We start from the raw sequence: 12,128 nt of genomic DNA, 5'->3' as shown, positions 1-12,128 counted from the left end.
GTGACAATGGGTTTTTCTGTGATTGTGGTTGTTGTGACAGCTTCTCCCTTGGTTGTTCCTGCTGTTGTTCCAGAGGGCTTTCCTGTCACTGTTGTTGACTCAAGGGCTGTTGTGACAATGGGTTTTGCTGTGACAGTGGTTGTTGTGACAGCTTCTCCCGCGGTTGTTGCTGCTGTAGTTCCAGAGGGCTTTTCTGTCACTCTTGTGGATACAAGCATTGTTGTGACAATGGGTTTTGCTGTGGTTGTGGTTGTTGTGACAGCTTCTGCCGTGGTTGTTGCTGCTGTAGTTCCAGAGGGCTTTGCTGTTGCTGTTGTTGATTGAAGGGCTGTTGTGACAATGGGTTTTTCTGTGACAGTGGTTGTTTTGACAGCTCCTCCCGTGGTTGTTGCTGCTGTAGTTCCAGAGGGCTTTGCTGTTATTGTTGTTGACTCAAGGGCTGTTGTGACAATTGGTTTTTCTGTGATTGTGGTTGTTGTGACAGCTTCTCCCGTGGTTGTTGCTACTGTAGTTCCCGAGGGTTTTTCTGTCACTGTTGTGGATACAAACATTGTTGTGACAATGGGTTTTTCTGTGATTGTGGTTGTTGTGACAGCTTTCGCTGTGGTTGTTGCTGCTGTTGTTCCAGAGGGTATTTCTGTGACGGTCGTTGATTCTTTGGTTGTGGGTACTATGTTTGTTGTTGTGCTTGTCCCACAAATATAATGGCAACACCTGACTCGTATTTCATAGTCAAAACAAACAGGAGGTTTTTGGTCCCTGTTATGACAGATCAGTCCATCTATTGGATTGCATGTTACTGTCTGACGTAAGTCCTTCAAAGGCGTACTTTTGTGATTTACCGCTCTACACTGTATTTCCAGGGGTTTTCTGCAACGACTCAGATCTAGATCAGTGATGTTTCCAATGGTTTCATAATCTCCACTATCTGGAGTATAGTAAGGTTGAACTTTGTTGATCCAACCTGACCATGTACAAACAAAGCAGTCGGGAGGTGTTGATTGTTCTGTGATTGTTGTGGTGGTATGTGGCGTTGTTGTTGTCTCACGTTTTTCTGTGACTGTTGTGGATGCAAGGGTTGTTGCAGGTATTGTGGTAGTTTTTTCTTTGATTGTTGTTGTGGTAGGTTTTTCCATGGCTTTTGTTGTGCTGGGGCTTTCTATGACTGTAATGGATGTTGATTTATGGGTTGTTGTCGGTATTGTGCTGGGTTTTTCTGTAGATACAGCTGTAGAGAGTGTTGGCAATGTTGTTGTTTTGGACCTTGTTGAGACTCTTGGTGTTGAGAATGTCAAAACTGTTGTAACAGCCTCAGTAGTAACATTAGGAGCCTTTTGAGTTGTTGTGATGGGTGTTTTTCTGGTGGTTTGTGGGACTGTCAAAAATACAAGACCACACCATTATCATTTCCTCATAAGTGTCAAATCTTCTAAGAAGGAATACCTAAGCTTTGTGTTTTTAAGTATCTTATGCTTACCACTTGGGGTGAAGACAAAACCTGATGTAGTTGTTGGAGAAGTAGTAGTAGTAGTAGTAGTAGTAGTGCAAGGCTTACTGATCCTGATAATATTTCCCTTTTTTCCACACAGAGCAGTGAGACAGGTTCCATCTCCATCATCTGTATCGTAGACTTTTTCTCCCTGCTTGTATATATGACCTTTATAGGAACAAGTGCAAGCTGCAAAAGAAATGAATTGAAATGGTTTCAGCATGTTTGTTGTGTCTTCAGTAAATCTGTATGCTTTCTTAGCAACAACAATCAAAGCAACAGTCATAAACATAGTATTGTTTATTCTACTTACTTTGCTCATCATACTTGCAGTTACTCATTGCCGAGAAACAATGACTGAAAGATAAACAAGAGTAGAAAGGTTCATCTTGAATAAACTTAAAAACAAAATATATTTACTTGGTTTATGTTTCTGTACTATTGAGTATTTTCAGAGTCACCTTAATTATTTGTTTTTTAAAATTGACAGTACGTAATTTTATCGAATGCCAGATGTTTTAGGATTTACATAGTGTTGGCATTATGATATAGCAACTTGATTATTTTTTAGAGACTCTATAAAAGTTACCATTAACTTTTGCACCTATTGCAGAATGTTGACGAGTGCCCTACCAGCTGTAACAGTTTTCCTTTGACGGCATGGGGTCCCCTTCTTTATAATGGTTCCCTTCGTCATCATAGCAGCCACATTCCTCCTTTGACACACACTTCATTGTGACTTCTTCCAAATAAGACTTTTCAGGCGGGCAAGTTGGATAGCAGCCTTAAAAAGTTAAATGTCATTGTAAATTGCAAAACTGGTACAGTACAGGTTCAGGCACAAAGTCTAGCCTAAACCTTGTGAACAACTCTGAGTGGTTGAAACACACCAATAAACACAGCTGAGCTTAAAACATCACATTATGAGTTTTACTTGAAAAGAGCATGCATGGTCAGCAGCTTTTCACTGAATATTTCTAACCTTCAAAATGTACATATGAGCCCTTTTTTTTGTCATTAATACCTTCTAATGCTGGAAGTTGATTGTAGCATTTTCCTGACGGATTCTTGCATGTCTTCATGCATTTTCTTCCACATGGCTGATAGTGCCACTCACATTCTCCATCAGGGTTGTAGAAATCACAGAATAGAGCTAATGAAACAAAAGAAAGGAGTATTGACAAGATAAAGAATGACATCGTTGTTTACATCATATTAAGATACTCATACTTGCATATATTGATGGTACAGATAGATCATACAATGTATTTTTTTCTCAGTTTCCTCACATAAGCATATACAAAGAAAGCAGAACAAACTCACGGCAGATGGTGGGAGTTCTCCATTTCACACAGGCTCCGGCCTCGTTACAGGCTGCTGCGTAGGCGGCTACAGATGAGCAGAAACACTCACAGTCTCCCCCCGAATTGCAGGCGCATGAGTCTCTCACACAAGCATCATAATAGCTATCATAGTCCACCTTTTTGAAAGATGACATTATGAATTGAAAAAGTAGATTGTTAACTGTACTTCTAAAGAAACTCAGAGAGTATTTGCCTTGTATCAATACGTTTTTTATACCTTTGAATGGCAGGCAGCGAATACTTCACTCTTGATAATGCTGCACTTTTTAGTTGCCCATGCCTTCCTGTGGGAGTACAGACTGCAGGGATCTTTTTGAGTCTGTGCATTTGGGCAGTTAGACGACACTTTCCAGCTGTTTCCAAACTCAAGGGCTTCAACCACCACTTCTTTGTTTCTGGTGCTCAATTCATTCTTGACTTTCCCATCATAATTCCCGCACAAGCCACAGACTTTGCCCTGGGATAAAACAAGAATTATTTGGTTTGTAAAATGGCAACCGCATTAACAAATATCTGACAACCTGATTATCTGCTCATCCACCTTAAATTTGTAGCTGAGTCTGATCATGAGTGTTGTTTTCTTATTCCAGACGAGAACAAGGCCATTCTCTGCCTCGATGACAAGATATACACCCATAGTGTGGACTTTAAAGGGTATGTCCTCCCCTTTGCTTTGTTTGATAACTCTGACATTTTCTTCTGACAGAACAATTTGATTATTCTGAAAGACATGAAGCACAATTATTTGTATTTGTGCAGTCATTTTGAGCATTTTCAAAACACAATGTACTTAAATACCGTAGTGTTGTGATGTGTATTACATTCATAAAAGAAAAAACAATCCTCATCTCCTTGTTGTGATTTTTCTAAAAATGTAAGCACATATGAACGTGGGTTCATGCTGCTGCCCACAGTGCATCTCCCTGTATCCATCACCAACACTGAAACCACTGACAGCTGAATAACACTGATCATCTTATTACAATGCAAGGTGGGAAGGTGGTTTTATGTTGCGACTGATTGGTGTACAATTCCTGTTTCTTGTAAAAGTTTACATGTGATTCATACAAGTGAAGACTTTCACCGCTTACAAAGATAAGCAAGCTCATATTCACTACGTTAACTCAAACAGAACCATCGCCTCTCATCTTTTAAGTATAATGATTGTTGACCACCTTAACCTGTTCTCCTAATTATGAGATAAGGTTTGCTTTTTCATTTGTGAATGCACTTAACTTCCATAGTCATGTACCCCTAAATAGAGCTTGATTTTCTTGGAGCAGGTGTTTTTATCAGATTCACAGGGGATATTCTCAGTCAGCAGCTTGAAGGTGCCATTGTTGTCATTGCCACAGTGATCCTGCAAGATTCACATGTTAGTATCACAAGATGGACTTTGAGTTACAAATATTAAACATCGGTTTAGACTATACCTGAGAGATGATGTAGTTACACTCCCCATTAAAGCTAAATTTCTTTTCGTCAAAAGTGATGTAATGTCCTTCTCCGTATATGGTACAGGTTCCATCACACTCGTGATCTGTACATTTCCATTTGCTGCCTTTGCATGTGCTAAGATTTGAAATAGTAAAAATGTATTAAGCAGATATCCACAGTTTCAAAAGCTTACAACCAATTGTGAAGTGATACAGCTCCACACCACACCATCAAAGGCTCACCATGTATTGCATCTCACAGGGATTGATTGTCCAGAGTTATAGGATTCTCCATTATGCAGACATGGGCAGTCCTCCTCCTTTATACAGCCTCCTTTACCATCTGACAGCAGGCCGTCAGGACATACGCAGCCTGAGATACACTGTCTACTGACCTGTGCAGCACAAGGCATTTCATTTAATATGTGATTCAGTTTCTCTTGTATACATGAGTAGAATATCTAAAAGCAGTCATGAGCCATTATCCCAATCTTACACATTCTGTGTCCAGTGTCTGGCAGCTTTTTTGGCACTCGGATCCCTTGTCACCGGGCTTTGCATTTGAGCAGTTGAATAAAACCATTGGAGCAGTGCATACTGATGACAATGATAGTGTGTTACAAAGGACATCACTGCATGCTTGGTGTTGCTAATACTGTGCTTTACTGTAGATGATCTGAGTGCTTTGTACCTACTTTCATTTATGTGGCGTCCTTTACAGTCTAATTTTCCACCATGGCAGATGCTGCATAGAAAGACAGGCAAAATAAGAAAAGTGGACAAACAAGAGAAATACATTTTACCAGTAAATTTCCATCTACAGTTAACCTCTGGATAAATGGAGCATTAGGTGACCCACAATTTGTTTAAGATTTCCCAGGGTTTCTCTTTCATCTGCTTTATTGATGTCTGTCTCCCATCAGTAAACTAATAGAATGCCAAAAAAATATTAAAAATGTTTTGCTTTGATTCACAGGAAACACTGAAATCCTCACCAAGTTTGTCCATGGACCCTGATGACCTGCCCAGAGTGCACAATCGTGTCACCGACATGACAGGGGCAATGTTTGGCCAACACACACACTCCCTTCTCATTAAGATAAGTTCCTTCAGCACAGCCGCAGCCATCGAGCTGGGTAAAGTTAACACTGCATGTTGGGTCTGACTGGCTGAAAGAGCGACAGGTGCGATCACAGCTTGTCATCTTGTAGTCATACACAAAACTAGGAGGACAGTCTTCTGTGTATTTCTCTGTTGAGAGAAGAAAAGGTTGCTTAGTGAATTATCACTATAAAAAAAGACAGACTGAATTTAAACCATAGTTTGGTTTAAACCTACTGCATTCGTCGGGCCTCCATCCTGTCAGGAAGACACCTTCAGCGGCACATGCATGGACGTAAGAGGACATGGCAGAACACATGCACTCTTGACTGTTTTCACAGGCGCAGCTGTCATATTGACAAGACTGAAGAGGAAAGCAGCAACAAGTGAAATGAGAGGTTGATATACACAGTTGACAAGGAAGTAAAATAACACAAATACATGAGCATAGATTAGGCTGCAGGCAATAGCATTAGGATTTATTGCTTACTTTTTCATAGTCTTCTGGGTTTATTTCAGAATGGCATTTTGAAAAAATCCCATCTGGGCGTGACAGCATGGAGCACCAGTGTGTGGCATATTTCTCTGCAGAGAGAAACAAGCATGTTTACAGGTAGAGCACTGTGAAGAGTGATATTAAAGTGTAACTTCACAACCAGCTTTTAGCCAAAGCTCACCAACAGCATAAGGCTTAAAAGTAGGATTTAAAGGACTCCAACTGCACTGTCCAGAGAGAAAGTCCTCTGTCAAACCTTTGGCACAATCACATTCTGCACTTATGTGTTCTTGGTCAAAAACACTGTGATTGGATTAGATATAGTAAGGCCTGTAAATGGAGCCAAGCGGAGGCGTAGAAATCTAGTTTCTTCTCAGGCCATTTGACCTACAATAAGTTGAAAGGTTTGAATGGAGTTTTTGACCAATAATGGCAAAGAAATAACTACATCACCCAATTTTGAAAGCACATTTGGCATCAATGATTCTAGTCCTTTAAAATATGGAGCATGATGTCTGTGATCTACCTCTGTCTACGCTCAAATGGCAGGGTTCCCCATGTATGTTTTTCACATCAGGGCAGCTTGTTCTGGTCTTCCACGTGTTGGCAAATGTCACGGCCGTTCCCTCAGTCAATCCATTTCTTGCTGTGAGGTCATCAGCCTCAACATCATTAAAATTTCCACAAAGTCCTAAAAAAACAAAAAAAGGCACATTGATTTAATATTTTATTTAAAGATTACTTCAACACTCATACTTTTCACTTTAATCAAAAGTGCTCCAGATTAAAAACCCACCGCTGAGTTTTCCTTTAATGGAAGCACTGGCTTTGATGTAGACCTGCATGGTTGGTACGAGCTGAATCTCAAGGTGAAGCCCGACGGTGGTGGAGATTACAACAAAGAATGTGGATGGTTTGAAGACTGTGGCTTCATCTGTAAAGGAAAAAAAAAATCATCTTCGATAAAGAGATAGTTTTAGTTTGAGCAAACTCACTCATATGTTGTGATCTCATAAAAGAAGACACTAAAAACAACCAACCACTCACTTGTGAAAAGAGGAAGCTGGGGGACCTGTTTGTTATGTAAAACTTGCCCACTGGCTTCGACTACAACCATCTGCAGGACAAAGTGAGGAGGTACATCACGATACATATCTGAATGCTTTCTGACATATATTACATGGAGAAAACTGTAAAAATAGGCCTTCTCATATATTTTACCACGTTTTCTTGCAGTAGTAGAGTGACTGCAGTCAGGCAAGTTGCCTTATCAGATTTGTCACATTTAGCCAAGTCCACAAGGACACTGAAAGTCCCACTAGTTTCCTATAGTCAAGAGGAGAAAAATACACTTAATTACAAACTATTATTTCATTCACATTTACTGTCATTTTGCTTCTGAGTTAAAAGAAAAAGAAATACCTTGGAGAGCACATACGAACACTCTCCATGGAAAGTGTATTTTTTATCGTCATAGGTAGAAATGTGAGAGCCGCCACGGATGGAGCAGAGACCAGGACAGTCCACATCCTGACAGTTCCACTGACCCCGAGTGCAGGTGCTGTCAACAAGGTTCAGTCAGGTCAACTCCACAAACCATCTTAAAAGCACATGTTGTGAATGTAAAAATTACCATTTTTGACATGCTTTTGAGTATGACTCCCCAGGGCTGTATGGCTGACCATTGTGCAAGCAGGAGCACTGGTCAACAGCGACACACCCACTTTGTTTGATGTCATCAAAGACGGTCCCTTGGGAGAAACATAATGACACACTTAGGCTGTGTCCAAAATCACCCACTATACCCTACATAGTGCACTTTATAGGGTGTTCGCCATTTTGTAGTGCTGTGCGAATGTTAAGTTATAAATGCATCCATAATTTAACAGTCCATTTCTAACTGTATTTCCGACACATTCACAAATGTGAACTGGGCGTCAAAGAAAATACAAAATTAAAAATGCAAAATCATGAATTTATACACTTATTTAGGTCCAAAATCAAAACCGCATTTCATCCAAGCACCTTGTTTAGATGTCGCTGTCAATTACCTGTTAATCTTCCCTATCTCTGCATCAACTGTGCACCGACTCATTGTGACCAAAGTGTATAACGAAGAGTCCCGTCAAGTTATGAGGACAATAAGACATTTATCAGGGTGTTAACCTAGCATTAATATTGTACAGGAATGATTTCAGTTCATGTAGCCTGTTATGTAACACTAAGCCAAAAAACAAGTGTTTTGTCCACAATTTATATTTTAATTTATTGAAAGGATAGTCCATTGAGATGTAGTTTATAATTTACAAGTAGGTCCTAAAAACACAAAAGCAAAACACACACAAACACAACATTATATAACACACACTACAGATACACAGACAACTCGCTGACCCCTTTCCATCCACCCCATCCGACCTCAGCTATTGAATAAAAAAGCAGTTACAAAGACCCAGAATATTACAATTACAACAGCATCTGAAGCAGTTTGATTTCCAATATTTTTAATGAACCAAAAATTTGAGTGACGCGCAAATTTAAATCACAAGTAAGTTGCTTTAAGATGAGAACGATAGTTTTAATCAGACGGAGCTTTGTATTGAAATTGCCTGCATCCAACTTTCAAAACAAAAACAATTGGAGCACAAAGAAAACATGATATGGCCTATGACTAAGTGATTTTGAATATTTATATGACACCAGAAACTGTTTCAAATACAAAGAGTATTTCAAATAAAGACATTTGAAAATAAAGAGGAGCCAGTGAAATAGCCTTTGTTGATTTAGGCTGGAACCAGTTAAGCAATTCATATAAGAGACAATAAGGCTATATGTTGGGGCGGGGGGGAGGGGTTGTTGTAGTAAATTCAAAGTAGGGCTTAATGGAGAGTTCAGGGTTGTTCCAAAGTCCAAGATGTTTGAAGGATTCAACTTTCTCAAAGCAATGACCCATCGTCAAAAATAATGTTCAGGTCAAAAGGACGTGAACGAACATGTCATGTATGAAACACCATTATGAAGGACTTTTTCTTATGCAAATCAAGTTTGTTGGTATGAAACTGTTTTGAACCAGAAATTCAACTGTCTACAGTTCAGAATTTCTAATATATCAGAGAAGGAGACGTAAATAACAGTGTCATCAGCATAAAGGCGTACAGAGCAATTTGAACATATTTTATTAGTAAAGTAGAAGGGATCCTAGGGTGAAACCTTGTGGAACACACTTCCCCACGATTAAATAGGCAGACTGAGACACACTGATGTCTATTATTTGGCAAGAATTAATTCAAGCAAGTGACTGTAAAATTACAACTTTTCCTATCCTGCTATTGGTGAAGACGAATAGCAAATTATTCCTTCAGGTAACTAAGCATCACAAACTACTGATGGCTGTTTTACATTCACAGAACTTACCAGATGGACAGAAGCATCCATCTATGCAGTGCTCGTCACACGTTTGGCTTCCCTGAGGGTTGCTGCAGGTGTCAGTGCATGGATTACCACATTCTTTATACTCCATGTTGAAAGGGCATTGTTTTGCTATTGAACACAAAGATTTACATTTAGAAACACTGACTGAGATGAAACTACATTAACAATATCGAAGCTTGAGAATGCACAATTCTCATTCCTGTTCTCACCACATAGTTGTGCGGTCTTCCACTGCTGTGGGTTCCCGCCGGCATGAGCACACTGCCGTGAGTACTCTGATATTGTCGAGCACAGGCATGAAGTACTGCTGTTACAGTAGCACAGGTCTTCCTCACAGGCTTGAATGAAGGAGTTGGTATCAATCAGGTCTTGACAGCTGAGGAATGCAGGTCCAGCCAGCAGATTCTCGCAGGTCTTTGTCTGTATATATGCAACAGTATGTCATGTACTTAAACAGGATCTAAACGATATAAAATCATTTAAAGCAAACTCATTCTCTCATACCTGTTTTGTACAAGTCTGTGTGGCTGAAGAGTCGGTTTCTTCACAGCTTTCAGTGGGACCATTGACTTTCCATTGTGCTGCATAGAATTCAGTACTCACAGAATCCCCTGCTTCAAGAGGAAGGAAATGTTTAATCAAATTTTGGACTGATTTGAGTATTGAAGTTATTTTTAGCGTAACATTTAGTATTTACCTGACTGAATGAACTCATCATGAATCTGGGCTCCATTGAAGTCGCCACACAGGCCGCAGGTTTGATTCTTGAATTTTGCATCCAGCTCGATCTAGAAAATAGAATAAAGCGTAGAAATTCAGATGAAATCACTCAATGTTCTTTTGCTTGTTAAAATTTGTGCAGAGTGTCTGGTGAAGCTTTGTGTTCAGCCATATAGGAATGTGATTTGTTTTAGTCTTAAAATTCAGCCTGAAGTTGGCTTTGTCTAATACTCTCTCCATGTATTAACTACCAGCTATCAAACAGTTTACCATTTTCTGTTTCCTTTTAATATCAATATGGATCTCTCAACAGTGATTGTGCACTGTTCTCATACACTGCTGCCCATAAGGTTCCAATAGTTTTTGTTTTCAGACACATTCCTCTTTTTATGTCTATATGTACAGTATCAGTAATCACTTTTGACCAGGTGCAATGATTACAGAGTGAGTCCCAGTTACCCCGGTGAAACGGATTCTTACCGAAGAGTGGGACAACCTGCCCATTGACACCATCAACAAGCTTGTGGACAGTATGCCACGATGTCTTAGCGCATTGATCTGAGTCATACTCAATATTAGTGATTGAGTGACATTTGGAAGAGTAATATTGGACATTGTCATGCATGAAATTTGCTCGAATATGTGTTTCCTGTTATATGACCAAGGTTGAAAAGATTGAAACTAAACCCTTCATCGTATTTATCCAAACCCTTAACTTTGTCTTAGCCTGAATACACTGTTTGCAAAAGTTAATTGTAGTTTAATTTTTACTGTGATATGTATTGTATGTATGAGTTTTGAGAAGATATACACTTTATCTATTAAGAATAAATTGCATTGACACAATTATTTCATGAGAAGAGGTAAAAAAAAACTATTTTATTCCAACTTTATGGGCAACATATATATACACAGCAATATACACATCATCTCATCAGATGAATTTTGTCATCACCAGAAACACAAGAATGTTGACATGCCCTTTACAAAAGCACTTAACCTACACAACTGACTTTGATTTAACATGGGCTAAATGAAATAATTAAGCCACTTAGTCCAGTCAAGTCATATACAGTATATAACAAAGAAAATGTGAATACACATACCCAGAGGGAATCACCTTGATTCCACATGAAGACCAAACCCAGCGTTGCCTCGATTTTAAGATAGGACTCTGTGGACCTTGCTATTGAAACGCCAGCCTGGTTGTATGGTATGTTGACGCTGGAGAGGACAAATAAAACATTGCGGTTTCATCATAAAACATTCACAATCATAATCAGCGTTAACAGCGGTCAAATAAAAGTGACATTATCAAAACAAACTCACGGGTCGCCATTGACTTTGATGGATGCGTTGTCTAATTCCACCACAGATCCATCCAGTTTCATTGTGATTTTCTTAATGCTGATAGAACCATTTATCTCCTGTCTCTGGAGCTGAATGTTAAATGCACCATAGCTTCCATAGCCCTCACACAGGCGCGTAAGGATGTAGTTGCAAGTCAAGGGAAGACTGAAAAAATCTCCATCAAAAGTCTTAAAGTGGAAGTTTCCCCATGTGCTGCAGAACTGGCTGTTGTGAGAGGGTCTCAGCTCTAGTTTGTGGAGATGAAAACACATTCACTACACGTAGCAGTTAACAGTATAAACAAATTGGAAAAAAAAACAAATTATTACCTCTAATTAATGGTATGTTGGTCGCTGTCTGAACGGTAACTTCAAAAAGAAAAAAGACATTTATATCATAACTTCACATTACTATAGAGTCACACAAAAGCAGACTATGTTTACATTTCTATCATCCAGGATGTGCAAGAAACAAATAGAAGAACCTCATTCATTTGATCAAATCTTCCCAGGATAGGGCCCTTTTCACCTAATAGACACTGCAGGACAACAAGGTTGAAAAGGGTTTCATCTTAGCTCACATCGTGTCCCATTAGTTTACATACCGGTGGTGGCTGCAGATAGCCCGAGGCAGAGGGTGAGCCATGGTATCACCCATTCAAGCAGCATCCTGAATCCTCTCATGGTCGCTGGGTCGTCCCTGTCCTGAGAGGGTTAGTGGAGGCAACTGCTACCACACTA

General features: G+C 39.6%; 1 protein-coding gene across 6 annotated transcripts in view; it reads right to left on the bottom strand.

The window, feature by feature from the left end:
- LOC103375318 (mucin-2-like) overlaps positions 1 to 12,128 on the bottom strand; it is a 25,255-nt gene extending 13,127 nt beyond the window's left edge. For 4 of the 6 annotated variants that reach the window (XM_008305551.1, XM_008305553.1, XM_008305555.1 and 1 more), the window contains exons 1-30: positions 11,993 to 12,128; positions 11,718 to 11,756; positions 11,368 to 11,635; positions 11,145 to 11,262; positions 10,016 to 10,106; positions 9,823 to 9,929; positions 9,528 to 9,738; positions 9,301 to 9,426; positions 7,520 to 7,637; positions 7,309 to 7,447; positions 7,108 to 7,212; positions 6,934 to 7,003; positions 6,683 to 6,820; positions 6,413 to 6,577; positions 5,881 to 5,975; positions 5,628 to 5,754; positions 5,285 to 5,540; positions 4,985 to 5,034; positions 4,786 to 4,886; positions 4,533 to 4,684; positions 4,287 to 4,425; positions 4,106 to 4,213; positions 3,395 to 3,574; positions 3,071 to 3,310; positions 2,813 to 2,969; positions 2,514 to 2,642; positions 2,123 to 2,273; positions 1,803 to 1,846; positions 1,478 to 1,678; positions 88 to 1,375 (exon numbers count right to left, since the gene is read on the bottom strand). In XM_008305551.1, the coding sequence (XP_008303773.1) occupies positions 88 to 1,375; positions 1,478 to 1,678; positions 1,803 to 1,846; positions 2,123 to 2,273; positions 2,514 to 2,642; positions 2,813 to 2,969; positions 3,071 to 3,310; positions 3,395 to 3,574; positions 4,106 to 4,213; positions 4,287 to 4,425; positions 4,533 to 4,684; positions 4,786 to 4,886; positions 4,985 to 5,034; positions 5,285 to 5,540; positions 5,628 to 5,754; positions 5,881 to 5,975; positions 6,413 to 6,577; positions 6,683 to 6,820; positions 6,934 to 7,003; positions 7,108 to 7,212; positions 7,309 to 7,447; positions 7,520 to 7,637; positions 9,301 to 9,426; positions 9,528 to 9,738; positions 9,823 to 9,929; positions 10,016 to 10,106; positions 11,145 to 11,262; positions 11,368 to 11,635; positions 11,718 to 11,756; positions 11,993 to 12,071 (5,192 nt within the window). In that variant the 5' untranslated portion in view covers positions 12,072 to 12,128. Of the gene's footprint in view, positions 1 to 82; positions 1,376 to 1,477; positions 1,679 to 1,802; positions 1,847 to 2,122; positions 2,274 to 2,513; positions 2,643 to 2,812; positions 2,970 to 3,070; positions 3,311 to 3,394; positions 3,575 to 4,105; positions 4,214 to 4,286; positions 4,426 to 4,532; positions 4,685 to 4,785; positions 4,887 to 4,984; positions 5,035 to 5,284; positions 5,541 to 5,627; positions 5,755 to 5,880; positions 5,976 to 6,412; positions 6,578 to 6,682; positions 6,821 to 6,933; positions 7,004 to 7,107; positions 7,213 to 7,308; positions 7,448 to 7,519; positions 7,638 to 9,300; positions 9,427 to 9,527; positions 9,739 to 9,822; positions 9,930 to 10,015; positions 10,107 to 11,144; positions 11,263 to 11,367; positions 11,636 to 11,717; positions 11,757 to 11,992 lie in introns of all 6 variants that reach the window. The other 2 variants (XM_008305552.1, XM_008305554.1) reach the window with 2 other exon arrangements.

Source organism: Stegastes partitus, unplaced genomic scaffold, assembly GCF_000690725.1.
Source record: "Stegastes partitus isolate 25-593 unplaced genomic scaffold, Stegastes_partitus-1.0.2 Scaffold2547, whole genome shotgun sequence".
NCBI classification, from domain to species: Eukaryota; Metazoa; Chordata; class Actinopteri; family Pomacentridae; genus Stegastes; species Stegastes partitus.
This window is presented reverse-complemented; position numbering and strand designations above follow the sequence as displayed.